This window comes from Saimiri boliviensis, chromosome 8, assembly GCF_048565385.1.
Source record: "Saimiri boliviensis isolate mSaiBol1 chromosome 8, mSaiBol1.pri, whole genome shotgun sequence".
Taxonomy (NCBI): domain Eukaryota; kingdom Metazoa; phylum Chordata; class Mammalia; order Primates; family Cebidae; genus Saimiri; species Saimiri boliviensis.
Window position 1 is genome coordinate 19208148 of NC_133456.1, and position 14847 is coordinate 19222994.

At 32.5% G+C, this 14847-nt stretch overlaps 1 protein-coding gene across 24 annotated transcripts in view; it reads right to left on the bottom strand.

Moving 5' to 3' along the window:
- DLG1 (discs large MAGUK scaffold protein 1) overlaps window positions 1–14847 on the bottom strand; it is a 278082-nt gene that overhangs the window by 19928 nt on the left and 243307 nt on the right. For 10 of the 24 annotated variants that reach the window (XM_039477338.2, XM_074404057.1, XM_074404058.1 and 7 more), the window contains 6 exons: window positions 12280–12379; window positions 3910–3951; window positions 3195–3230; window positions 1738–1788; window positions 775–876; window positions 342–514 (listed from right to left, as the gene is read on the bottom strand). In XM_039477338.2, coding sequence (XP_039333272.1) covers window positions 342–514; window positions 775–876; window positions 1738–1788; window positions 3195–3230; window positions 3910–3951; window positions 12280–12379 — 504 coding nt within the window. Of the gene's footprint in view, window positions 1–341; window positions 515–774; window positions 877–1737; window positions 1789–3194; window positions 3231–3909; window positions 3952–11525; window positions 11560–12279; window positions 12380–14847 lie in introns of all 24 variants that reach the window. The other 14 variants (XM_039477342.2, XM_074404060.1, XM_010336950.3 and 11 more) reach the window with 6 other exon arrangements.

The following is a 14847-nucleotide window of genomic DNA, read 5'->3' on the forward strand; positions in this document are numbered from 1 at the left end:
TTCTCCCTCCTTCTTTCTTCTCTCTCTCTCCCTCCCTCTTTCTCTCTTTCTTTCCTTTATATCCTTCCTTCCTTTCTTTCTTTCTTTCTTTCTTTTTCTTTCCTTTCTTTATTGGTCTATCTCTAGCAAATGACCTTACAATGATAACTTCTCCTCTCACTTTCTTGGTCTACCTATTTTATCTTTATGCACTTTCCTAGGCCATGTACAATTAAATATTTAGATAAGCAAATTCATTACATTAATAAAACTGATCAGTGCTGTATCTATCCTACCACTCTTTCATACTGTCAAAGGTATATCTGATTAGAAGCTATATTCTGGGTTAGTTTGATGCTTACCTTTTCTGCTACTTCTCGCACAGACTGAACACTTGTTCCATATAGATGATTGTTATACTGACCAGCTTCAATGAATTTATGTTCTTGGATATCTTTTTCCATCTGCTCTCTTGAAGTCACAAAATGATAATCTCTTCCATCTACCTCATAATCTCGTTTTGGTCTAGTTGTATCTTTAACAGAAAAAAACTTGGGAAGTGTTTAATATTTTTAAAAACCCACAATAAATCCATTTTCCACTTACATCATTGTTTTGTAAAATTCAACAGATCAAATTAATTTAAACCTGAGAAAGGACAATAATATGGACGATGGAAGAGTAACTGATAAAATAAGTACGAACCATTAAAAAAAGGTTATATTTATTTTTCCCACACACAGTGATAGGAAATGTTAAGAATAACAATTAAATGTTGTTGTTTGGGTTACTCACGAGGAACACAAGATCCAAATTTATCAGGAAATTCTGAGATCAAGTCATCATTTATCCTGTCTTTCATAGGTCCCAATATGATCACTGGTCGAGTATAATTAACTGTAAAAATAAACTGCATGTTAAAAGGAATTAACATTCAACAAATATCAATATATTTTATTTCACCAGAGAACAAAAATATCCGTAACTGTTACAAAGAATTTTTTTCTTCTTTCTCTATCTTCCTCTTCCACTAACCAAAGATGCCTAATTTGCTGTTTTATAATCTTGACTAAGATCTCAAAGTTTACTCAGTCTCCTGCTAGAAGTCATATACTTGATAATTCAACTAAGTTAAATTTAGTATTTTAGCAGATTATGTTTATTTACATTGCAAATGACAGAATAACATACAGTGTTTTATAGACGGTTTTGAAGTAGAAATTGTAAGGAAGCACAGCAAAGAAGGGCAGAAGAGAAATTAGATGTAGGAAGTGATATAATCACAGTAGTGTTTTAGAAAGATGATCTAAAGAAGTGTAAACTCTAGGTGGTATAAGATCATGCTGGAAGAATGGAGGTGGGTAGTGAGACTAAGAACTAACATTGTGGTAGAAGGGACGAAGAGAAGGTCATAAATAAGAAAGAAGTACAATAGTGCCTGGAACCTGATTAGCTGAGGAGCATGAGGATCAGAGAAGGGTTAAAGATGCTCCCAAGAATTTCAAAAAAGAGTTATTCGGAAGATAGCGATATTAACAAGAACCCTTGAAAAAAGTTGCTTAGGAAATAAAACACAAATATAAAAGTCAATATGAAATGACTAGATTCTAATATACTGTGGAATAAACTATGTTTCATAAACTACATGTAGTAAATTTCTACATACAACATTTTGGTGGGGGGGAATTAGACTTTTTTTCCCCAAATTAAAAATATATTCTTCTAGAAGATTATAAAACATCAATAGGCTTCACAAACCTTCTTGCTGATTCACTGGTTCATAAGATAAGACGTATTCTTCTTGACCACCTATTAGAAAGTGAAGGCACAGATGAAAAATACATAAAGATAACTGATGCTAATCTAATTCTTCATAAACAACATATACATTACTAGAACTTTCCTAAGAAAATGGCAAAGATATGGAAAGAGGTACTTTATGGCAAAATTGAGTAAAAAAAAAACAAAAGCAGCAAATTATAAAGTCAAAAAAGTGAGTTTGCTAAATGTAAAACAAAATATAAATGAGCTTTTAAATCAGTAACTTATTTTATAAATAATCATCAAATCTAAAATCATTTGTGATGCTATGTGCTACTTCTTTATTTAGAATTTAAGAATTATTAAATCTGTTAAAGATTAATGCTTTAATGAGCTGCTCTATCTATATATATACATATTAGGTAATTTGTTACTATTAAAAATACGCTACTTTTCCCACCAACTATAATATTGAAAACAATATATTTTTAAAAAATTACAACTACCTTAAAATTTAAAATTATAAACACAAAGGTAAAACTATTGTCACTATTACACTGATGAAAAAATTCACAAATTAAGCTTTGTAAAAAATAAGAAATTTAACGTGAATCAAAAAGAGCTTTAGATAAAACTAAATTCTTCTAATAAAAAAACCACAGTGATAGTAAAGGAGATAAATATATTCTGCTGTGAACTTAAAAGCATATAAGAAGTTAAAGCTTCTAAATTAAAGGTTAAATTAAAAGTTTAGAGCTTAGGAAATATTCTAAATGAAAGCGTCTACAAATTATATCTGAATCCAATGAAAATAACTACAAAATTAAAAACTCTAGCAGTTTTTAATTAATACATATCCCCTTTGCCCCCACACCCAAAATTAGAAAGGATTGTGTTAACCCAAGTGGTTCAATGAAAACAATCAATATTGGAGAATGTATTTGAAGACTTTTTCTTTAATTATCGAGATCCTATCATAATTTTACCATGAATTTTGCAATTGTTTTATATGTATGTAGCTGCAGGTCTTTTAAATCCATATATTGGCATAAACATTCTTTTCTGCTTTAAGTGTGTATTTCTTTGTTTTCAATTTTATTATCAAAGTATATAAAACCAATATAAGCTGTTATTTAAAGTACTGGATGTAAAACATGGCTTACATACTAGCAAACACATGCAATTTGAATATTCCATACCTTAATAATTCATGCAAATGGTGACACAGACAGTATATACTTTCATTACCTCTTTTTAGCCTAGAAAGCCACTCAACCACTCTATAGTGTATTCTGGTTATAAGTAATAAAATGCTGAAATACAAGAAATCATTTCCACACCAAAAAAAAATTAAGTAACTATTATGTAGAAAAATAATCAACCAAATGAATGATGGTTAAAAGTATATACTGTCAACATGAAAAGTATTAGGGACTGATATTAACAGGATGGACCTTTTGAGCAGCCGTACTCATCTGTAATCAAGATTACTTTCATTTTAGACAGCAGTAAAAAAAAAAAAAGTTAGAAAAGCAATTTTAATTTTTAAGGTGCTACAAATGATAACATTATGTACTTTCCCCTTCTCCCATACCCAAATCTCTTTAAAAACATCACATGCTTGTGTAGTTCACTTAATAAAACCAAGAATGTAATATAAAACATCAGAAGAGAAATTAGCATTATTTTTTGAGCAATCACTGAAAATGTTTCCTTCCTTATTTCTTCTGTTCACCGAGTGCTGGTGATAAACAATGACTTGATTCAGATAAGTATTGGTGAAAAAGAATGAAAACAGAAATAAAGCTAATTATAATTTAGCATTACTGAAAAACATTATTTTAGCACATGTTAAAAACAGAACTCAACAAAATGTCAAAATACAAGTTTTTCCCCATATAAGTATTTACTTCTAATAAAAAATACATATACACACATATGTATGTACTAGGTATATAAATAATATTTTTAGTATTTTATTAAAATTTTATAAATTAACTTCTACATATTATGATTTTTTCAAGCATAAAATTTTACTTGGCTCTCCCTGATTTTAATATTAATCATATTAACTTTAGGTTTTTAGAACATATTACTAAGAATCCCTCCACCCCTGCAGAGGATTTATTACTTGAAATGATAAAAGAACAAGTAACTTAAGACACTTACGGTAACTACTTTCACTATCGCTGGCATTAGAAGTTACATGCTCTGAAATTGCCGGACAATGGAAGACAAATAAAGAAAACACAGTGTCATGAGTTTAAAAAGCTGATAAAAGCAAATAATCAAAATAAAAGAGGGTGACATAAAATGTTGCAATATAAGCCATACACAACAAAGTAATTTTTTAAAAGCATTTTTTCCTTTCTTTGAAAAGCTTAATTTTTTCAAATAAATATATATTAGCAAGGGAAAACACCTGTAATTAAGGACAGTGCCTTATTTTTTATACAACAGTTTATGAACAAGTCTCTATTATAAATAGCAAGTAGAATATGACAACAAAGGCAAAGTGATCCTGAATTAGTCTAAATGTAGATATACAACCCAAAGAGAAAATATTGTTGGCACTATCTAATTCAGTTTTTGAAACAGCAATAACTGGCAAAGGGGACAAACTATATTTAAGGAAATAGATGCTCATTTTAATGAAGGGATGTCTTTGTAATTAAAAATAAATAGGCGATGCTGTTTATAGTCCAGCTCCACTCCTGTTTCTGAAAATGAAAGTCCATGTTTCTGAGATCATACAGATGAAGCATTTTAGAAGTCATAAATTCAGATGTCTCAAAAGAGTCAGCTGGAAGGGAATGTGCCAATTGCGACACTGCATTTTAAAACCAACTAATATTTCTCAGAAACTCTGCTTTGATAAAATTGACAGTGGCTGTTTTGCAAAACATAAAAAAGACAATGAAAACAAATAACCCAGCCAAAAATTGCCTGGCCCTTCCTTAAAAGTGACCCCATTTCACAACTTTATTGGTTAGCAAACAATAGACACTCTTCTCATCCACTTAAATGTAACCTCAAGTATTCTCTCAATAAATATCTTCCCTGAATTTAAAAAAAGACTAATACTTACATTTCTAAAACATAAAACGTTCAATGAGACAGGAAAACCTAAATTAATATGCTACCAGGCCCTGCTAAATTTTTTTTTAAAGATAGGTCTCAGTATGTTTCCCAGCGTGGTCTCAAACTCCTGGCCTCAAGCAATACTCCCATCTCAGCCTTCCAAAGTACTGGGATTACAGGTATGAGCCACCACACCCAGCTGGAATTTCTTTTTTTTGTTTTTTTTGAGACAGTCTCCCTCTGTTGCCCAGGCTGGAGTGCAGTCAAACGATCTCAGCTCACTGCAACCTCCCCCTCCTAGGTTTAAGCGATTCAATTCTTGTGTCTCAGCCACCTGAGTAGCTGGGACTATAGGTACACACCACCATGCCTGGCTAATTTTTCCTTTTTTTTTAAGATGGAGTTTAGCTCCTGTTGCCCAGGCTGGAGTGCAATGGTGCGATCTTGGCTCACTACAACCTCTGCCTCCCAGGTTCAAGTGATTTTCCTGTCTCAGCCTCCCAAGTAGCTGGGATTACAGGCATGTGCCATCATGCCTGGCTAATTTTTTGTATTTTTAGTAGAGACAGGGGTTTCTCCATATCGGTCAGGCTGGTCTTGAACTACTGACTTCAGGTAATCTGCCCGTCTTGGCCTCCCAAAGTGCTGAGATTACAGGTGTGAGCCACTGTGCCTGGCCTAATTTTTCTGTTTTTAGTAGAGACCGGTTTCACCATGTTGGCCAGGCTGGTATTCAACTCCTGAGCTCATATGATCCACCCACCTCGGCCTCCCAAAGTGCAGAGAATACAGGCACGAGTCACTTCACTCAGCTGGAAATACAATTTTTTAAGGTTAAAAAAAAAAAAGGTTTGAAGCTGGTCATGGTGTCTCATGCCTATAATCTCAGCACTTTGGGAAGGTGAGGCAGAAGGATCACTTTAAGACCAGGAGTTCGAGAACAGATTGGGCAACACGAAGAGACACTTTGTGGAAAAAAAAAAAAAAAAATTAGCTGGGCCTGGCGGTGCCATGTCTGTAGTTCAAGCCATTTGGGAGACTGAGGCAGGAGGACTGCTGGAGCCCAAGGGTTCTAGGCTGCAGTGAGCTATGATCATATCACTGTACTCCAGTGTCGATGACACTGTGAGATCCTGTCTCTAAGAAACAAAGACAAAAAAGAAAATGTTTGAAGATAAATATCTGCTATACCATACCACCCAGAGAGTCTCCTAAAATCAAGTAGCACTAGTGAAATGTACTAAGAATGGCTGAACTTAAGATTTCAAATTGAATAAAAGGATTCTTAAATTGGTATTATGGTGAAAAATGAGTCTGTTATTCTAACTTTCAAAGACAAGCTATAACTTCCTTAATCTTGATTACATACATTTTAAGTAAAGCAAGGACTTTAAAAATGCAAGCAGAATTCACTAATATATGTAAGCACATGTAAAATGGTAGGTTTCAGAAAAGCTTATATTTAAATATTTCTTTCCATGTCACCACATGGGCTTTATAGCAATAATAAAAAATGGGTGTATAATATTCTATTAGACTGATAAATTATTTACCTTGCTATTTATTTTTTAGATTTTTTTATTTGCTTTAAACTGTTTTTCACAAGTATCAACAATTAAGGATGTCTTCATTTATATACCTTTTAACCTTTTGTCCTATTTCCTTAAATGTCATTCCCAGAAGCATACCACATTAAAAAAAGAGTTCTGTTTATATTACGATCGGTATTCCCTCTGTAATCTCTAGTTTGTAAACTAAAGAAAAATTAGTTAATGCAATGGGGTGAAGAGAGGGGAGTTTAAGTGGAGTACAGAAGAAACAGAATTGGTAAATTTTCAGTTGACAATTATGAAGGCTGGATAAACAAATACTTACAGGGTTTATTTTTACCACTCTTCTACTATTAAATATATCTGACATTTATATAACAAAAACTTTAAGTTACTATAATGTCTTCACTATCTTTTTTTGGGATGTCTCCTACTTACCTTAAATACTCTAAGATTGCCAAAAGCTATAGAACAAATTCTGCAAGTTCTTTCAAATATCATTTTACTTTGCTCCTCTAGAATAAAACTTCACTACTCAAAGTATAGTCCCTAGAATAGCATCATAGTTGTTTGTAATGTTGTTAGAAAAATAAAATGTTTTTCTTTTATTAATTGAAAATGTTGCTCTTCAAAGCATTTTACCAAAGAAGATGGTCAAATAATCAATAAACATATTAAAAAGTATTTAAGTTAATTATTTGTCAGGGAAATGCAAATTAAAATCACAAGTATCTCTACCATCCACCAGAATGGCTAAAATGAAAAATCAAAACAGACACGTCAAGCATAGACAACGATATGTAGCAACGGGAGTATATATATATTAGAAATGGGCAAATTGGTAAAACTACTTTGGAAAACTATTTGGCAATATCTACTAAGGCTGGACAAATGCATATCCATATAACTCAGCAATTCCTTTCCTAGGTATTTCTCCAACAGAAAGGCATTATGTGCTGACCAAAACACATGCATAAGAATGTTCAAAGCAAAACTATTTAAAATAGCTGCAAACATGTTTATTTACAAGTCTGAGGCAATATATGTACAGTTTCCTATTTTACTTTTTTCATTTATAGTGAGCATTTCCCCATGTCATTATCTTTAAATATGATTTCAATGGTTATGTAATATTACATAATATGGATAAATCATACTTCATTAGCCATTTCCTGTTAAGATGTTTTAAGATATTTTTAAATTTTTTGCTGTTATTACTAAATAATATTATAATAAGCATTCTGATATATAAGGCTTTATTTCCATCTCTAATTACACTCTTAGGATAAATTCTTTGAAGAGAATTTAGCAGGTCAAAGGTGTGCTTTTTCAGAAAGGCTGTGCCAATTTACACTCCCAATTGTAGTACGATAAAAGCAGGCATTTAGCAGAACTCTCTCCATCATGGGTTTTCCTTTTAAACAAAAGTCTGCCAAAGTGACAGGTAAAACATCATTTTGTTTATCATTGCTAGGGAAATCAAACATTTTTTATATGCTTATTTCATTTGCTTATCTTTTAAACATTCTTATCACATCTTATCTAGTTTTCTAATGGAGAGTTAACTTGTTTCTTATCTGTTAAAAATTCATAGTGTAAGGATAATTATCCCTGTGACATACATGGTACAAATATATTCTTCAAGATTTTATTTTTATTTTATTTATGATATATATATATTTTTTTCAGACAGAGTCCCACTCTGTCACCTAGGCTGGAGTGCAGCTGCATGATCTTGGCTCACTGCAACCTTCAACTCCCATGTTCAAGCCATTCTTCTGCCTGAGCCTCCCAAGTAGTTGGGATTACAGGTATGCACCATTATGCCTGGTTAATTTTTGTACTTTTAGCAGAGATAGGTACTTTCACCATGTTGGCCAGGCTGATCTAAAATTCCTGACCTCAGGTGATCTGCTGGCCTCAGACTCCCAAAGTACTGGGATTACAGGTGTTAGCCACTGTACCCACCCTGTTTATGATGTTTGATTTTAAATCTCTCAAACCAACCTTTATCTTTGTACTCAAACATTTCTTCCTGATAGAGTATATCATGTTTCTCTTCTGCTCTCCTCTAATACTACATCACCAATCTGAAGCAATGATACTACTCTTAAATCTTATTCGTAATGCAAACGAAAATAAGTTTGGTTTTGGCATTTGCAAGCTTTGCACAACTATGTACAAGTTCTTAAAATGAGAAGAAAGAAGACATATGTGACAGGAAACCTATGTGCCTGAGGAAATTTTTGAGGTGTTGTACAAAATGGAAAGTTGTAAAAATGGAGAGGCTACATGTAATAAGAATAAACTTTGTCTCAAACATTATGTCATCATTTCACTTCTGAGTACCTCATGTATCTTTTATTCAGTTATGTTTCCTTTTAGTCTCTGTTAAAGGAATCTTACCTAGCTTTAGTCCTTTGAGCTTCTTCAAAATTAACTCCTAAAAGCCATAAAAGCTACACAGGTTTTTATTTCTAGCTTTTCACAAATGATGACTTAGTTGAATTCTTCCAAACTTCCACTGTATTCTCAATTAGTTCTGTTTAGCAAAATTAGGTTTGGTAAAACAATTTCTGTTTTCTCTACTCCCCTAGTCAACAAGGCAAATCAATCATTTACTTGACTCTCTCCTTTTTAGAATAAAGAACAAATGAATTCATGTGTATACAAAGTATTCTTTGGTATCACTTGTTTCTCCGTCCGCTCTTCAATTAAATACTCCATTTTTTTAATATGTTGTGTGAATTTACAGCTGATAGGCATTTTTTTCTTGATATTCAGTGTTATTCTATGTCTCTTCAATTGGTTTGCTTCTCTAGAATAACTTAACCTTCTGTTTGGAGTTCTTTTATGAGTTTTGTTCCAATAAGGCCTTCCAATAAGGCCTGCTGACTACCTGTATTAAGTTGCACTTATTTTCTTATATTAAAGTCTCTCAAAATTTTGCTTAGTTTGTTCCCTATATTCTTTTTTTTTTTTTTTTTTTGAGACGGAGTTTCACTCTTGTTACCCAGGCTGGAGTGCAATGGCGCAATCTCGGCTCACCGCAACCTCCGCCTCCTGGGTTCAGGCAATTCTCCTGCCTCAGCCTCCTGAGTAGCTGGGATTACAGTCACATGCCACCATGCCCAGCTAATTTTTTGTATTTTTAGTAGAGACGGGGTTTCACCATGTTGACCAGGATGGTCTCGATCTCTCGACCTCGTGATCCACCCGCCTCGGCCTCCCAAAGTGCTGGGATTACAAGCTTGAGCCACCGCGCCTGGCCTCTTCCCTATATTCTTAACTTTAGAATATAAATAACTGAGGCCACAAGTAATGTCCTTGAACACATTATTCTTCCCAGTATTTACTACTACATAATCATGGGCACCTTGTCAACTGCCTTATATCATCTATTTTATGTGATAACCTCCATCATACCCAGTTTTAGAATTTTACTAATATTTTTCTGTCTTCTCTAACATTTTCTGAATAAAATCTTGATCTGCTCATCAAGTTACCAGGTGAATAAATTCTTTTAATTCCTGTGAGATGAAGCACAGAAATCTATTATTCAAGGAATCTTGGGTCACTCTCCAGAAAATAAAATACTTCTGAATAATGTTGTCTGATAATGTTACCATTTTTCATATTATTTCTCTTCTAAAGTCCCAATCTACTAGAACCAGGGATATAGGGTTAAGGTGTAATTATCATCTATTATAACATCAATATGGGAACCAAATTCTTCGTTTCGTTTTTCTATGAGTTTCCTATGTCTTTGTTCACTTAACAGATAAGAAAAATCTGTGGGTCCATTTGTTGATCCATACCACCTCTAAAGTACGCTATCAATCTCAAAATAAATTCTAAAGCATACCTAACTTGTGGTAGTATTTTCCAGTTTTAGAGGTTTTCATTGATAATTTTTCCCAAACATAAGAGATTTAAAAAAGGGTGCCACTAGTGACAGGAAGTCTGTGGCCCTTACTAAATCCTATAAGGGTACATGCAAAGATAATAAGTTGTGTCTAACAGAAAGAGTTGTACATAAACACACTGTCTTCAATCTAATACAAACTTAAATAATTATGGTTGAAATAAAAGTACCTACAGTTTAGATTAAAATTCCAGGAAAAACTTAGCATAAATCAGAAAAATGTCTTATGTAAAATTTAACGTTTATTAATGTAGGTCTTAGTTAAAAGACATTGACTATATGGTTAATAATCAATGAATTACAAAGAAGTTTTCAAAATGTTTAATAATCTAAATAGAAAGAACCATTTAGAAAACAGTAAATTAAAAGATTACTTCTATGAGCACTGTAACCTAAAGTTACTCAGTAATGTTTGGTAAATTTTCATAGTTAAGCAATTTGAAAACACACAAATTAAAAATTTTGTTTGCTAATTTTGGCTTCTTGCTTCATTCATTCATTCCAATGTTTATTGAATGTCTTCTACATAGTAGACCCTATATGCTTTATATGAGTATTAACTAGCTAGAAAATTAAACAATAGCAGCAACAAAAACCAAAAACAAAGGCAACATCTTAGCTAATGGAAAAACAAAATAGTTCTTATACTCTTGTGGTAACTTACAACTTTCTCAAAAAAAAGAGATACACAATTTATCCCCTGAATAAACTGCTACTTGACTAGTATTCTAACTACCTGAGTAGTATTCTATTGTGTTTTATACTTTTATATTATAGTAATGCTTTTCTAACACATAATGAAAATTATTTTAAATTATTTTAACAACAACAACAAAAACCAGGAAACATAAAACTTCAAGGAAGCATATTTCTAATTCTAATAATAAGGGCAGATAGTACGATTAAAAAAACCCCTAAAATTCTTTATATTTTAGAAGTTCCTAGCAAAAGTAACTGTCATAAGAATTACAAAAAGGAAAATACAGCTATGAGCAGAGAATTCTTCAAATGACATGTGAAAAATAAAAACAAAAAGTTATGTATTAGAGAAATAAAAGTCCCAAGCATGTGACAAACATGTGATAAACATAAAAATTCTAAAAGCAATCTAAATCATACACCTCCTCATGCCAGAAAGGCACTACCATGAATCTCAAAATGTATCTGAATAAGGTAGGTCTGTGTAGATGGAGGTTAAAAAATAACTTGGGAGTATTTTGATCACTTACTCAGGCCTTTTGATCCCATGTCGTCAGGGATCTCCTGTAGAGAGTAGTCCCCAGAGAGCAAGCAATAAAAAGATAATCAAAGAAAATAGTTGTCAGTAATGCATAAAATTGGTGCTACAGTAAGAGACAGTTCCAAGACCATTACAGGTACATGTATCTTACAGAGCATTTTTTTACAGATTTCTAGAACTTTGAAATGAGCTAGCTACTGACTATAATCTGCCAAAAGAATGTAAGTTCTAGCATGAAAGCTGATTCAGGTAGAGAAGCAAAATTTTAGAACATTTCTTGCTATTTTAAAAGTAAAATCCAGATTGTGTACTTATAATGAAGAAAGAGGATAAAATGGAATGATTCTAGATAATCCAGTATCAAAGACTAGCAATGTTATACCTAGAAATCAATAGGTAGCTTCTCAGTTATTTATGTTCTCCCTCTAAAATATTCTTTGAATGCATGAATGCTGTGTTTTTCATAATAATCTTTCCTTCAAATAATTGTACTTATTTATACATACTTTTATGTTCAAGTTATAAACATTTAACTTAAAAATGTTGTTTGCTTTAAATTAAGATTTCCTAAGGTGCCAGAAAAAGACTGGCATATAACTTAATTTATATCTGTTAGGTTGCCCTTGAAGACGATTAACAACCTGTTGCAGCTCTTGAAACTGTCTCCATGGTAACAACCAACTGCAGGGCAGTAGGTCCCTCTACATTTTATTTTCAGTTGACCACTGGATCCACATACTTACGGTCAGCATCACTTGTTTCCTGCTCACTCTGGTCCTTGTTCTTGTAGAAGGGGAATTTTCGGGAAAAGAGGTTCTTTTTACGCTTGTCATTGAATGACTGCTGAAGAAGAGAAGGAGGGGCAAAACAAAGGGATGTCTACTGTCTGTGTGTACAAAGGCCCAGCCTAGCAGCTCTGTGGAAGCTGACTCCTATGACCACAGTGTGCAGTTTGTACATGAATTTTACTTTAATCTCATATAAAGTGAATTTCTATTTTTGTATAAATTCTAACATTTTGTAACTGAAAATACTTAAGAATTTCAAAGAGCACAGTTCATTTATACCTAAAAATAAAAATGCTACTTGACAAAGGCAAATCAGATTAATTACTACTACAGTACAAACCAGCTAACATTTGTTTATATTAATCCCTATGTTTCCAGAAAAATTTCTAAGTACTAAGTGCTCTACAGCAAAAGTTCTTTAATGTTACTTTGCTGCTCAATTACACTTTATTTATTAGGAAGTAATTTTCATTTTATTTTGGCCTGACCACAGTTATTTCTTTATCTCTTTTGTGGCTATGATGAACTAACAGAAAAGACGTTATTTAAAAAGTATACCAAAACGATTATGAGAAAGTTGTTAATGCTGAATATTTAAAAACAAATCTTTTTTTTTTCTTCCTGGAAAAGGATAAAAGGTAACTAAATGCTTATAAGCCAGAAAATGGGAAGAAAACTAAATCAATGCTATCTCTTAGCCATGCAAGAAGTCAGAAGTCTGATCAATGTGAATGCTATCAGTACTGATTTAGTTATTCTTAGGTTCTACTATACTTATCTATTTTTAAAAGTATATGCAAATAAAATAAAAACAGAACCACAGCTAATCCACTGGCACCATGTCCTTCATAGGGAATAAAAAGTTTGGTGTCCACCAAAGCCACAAAGGCAGTTAAGATTCTAACAGTTTACACATAATTGTAACGTGGGAGTTGAGTAGCTGATCTGATGTCCTGTATTGCACAGATGTTGGAAAAAAGTTATTTTTCCTTGAATGTCCCATTTGTGCATTCATTGATTTATGATTATGTAGCACAAGAATGATAAGGCTATTAAAGAGAAATAGCTTCTTTTGTCATTTCTCTGTCATAGGCATTTATGTTTTGAAGGAAACATGCTTTCCTACCAGTGACAATAAGAATTATATTTGTTGGAGGGGGAAGGGAAGAATAGAAAGAATAGAATTTTTTTTGTTCTGATTTTCTGCATTTATACATATCTTAAGATGCTATATTATTTATTATTTTGAAGTATATTGACAAGACCAGTGTGTTTTTGGCATGCCCTTATTTTAAGCATGTGATGCCAGGTGATTAAGGTGAAATAGCCAGGTGTAGTGTCTCATATTTGTAATTCCAGCACTTTGGTAGGCTGAGGCAGGAGGATCGCTTGAGGCTAGGAGTTCAAAACCAGCCTAGGCAACATGGCAAAACCCCATCTCAAAAAAACAAAACAAAACCAACAAACAAACCAACAAACAAAAAATTAGCTGGGAGTGGTGGTGTGTGCCTGTAGTCCCAGCTATTTGGAAGGCTGAGGCAGGAGGATCACTTGAACCCAGGAGTCTGAGGCTGCACTGAGCTATGATCATACCATTGCATTCCAACCTGGGTGATAGAGTGAGACCTCATCTTTAAGAAAAAAAAAAAAAAAAAAAAAAAAAAAAAGTAAAGTAGATTAAAGTGACTTTTAGCTCAAATTCTATGACTTGAGAAGACTTATTTTGATAAAGATCTTTATAAAAACAAGGTTAAACTTTCATTTTTACCTTTTCATATAATTAATTCAGGATTAATAAGTTCACAGTTCATTAGCCAAGCAGACTGTCTTGATTTCAATCTTAAAGTTTGAAGGCTCTGAGGAACTAGATAAAAGAGAACTCTAAGTAGAAGTTAAAAATTCAACTGAGAGAAAAAGTATTATGGAGAAGTCTGGGCTTATAACTATTTTATAAACTGTCAAGTAGCATTATTTAAATAAAAATCTTTGCTTAAATTCAAATTTTAGAAAAGAGAAAGTGTCTTAGTAGAAAAAAATTACGGCAATCTAATTTAGGGAAAATCTAAATCTTTTCATTCATAAGAATCAATGGTTTTGAATTTAGCAGTAATTCTATAATATCTGATACAACTGATGTGTTTTTTATAAAAGTTTATTCATCCCTCTTACTGCATCTACAGTGGTCAGAGTCAGTTTCACAGCAAACAACCAAAAGAAACATGAAGTTTAAAATGTTTGATTCTTATTATCTTTGCAGTTAGCCAAAATGAGATATCATAAAGATATCATAATTCAGGACAGAAAGAAATGCTTGTTAGTTAAGAAATGTATTAATTGTATCACATTTAATATCCTCCAGGTGAAGAACTTATTTAAAGTGAAAAAAACGCACAAGTAAACAAGACAAAAATGTGTAAACACAAAACTGAAGACTTGCTACCTCTAGTTTCTCTGTATTTTCAATAGAAAGCACTACATTTAATACTGACTGTCATTAATGCAATATTGCAAGAGACAGTGTAA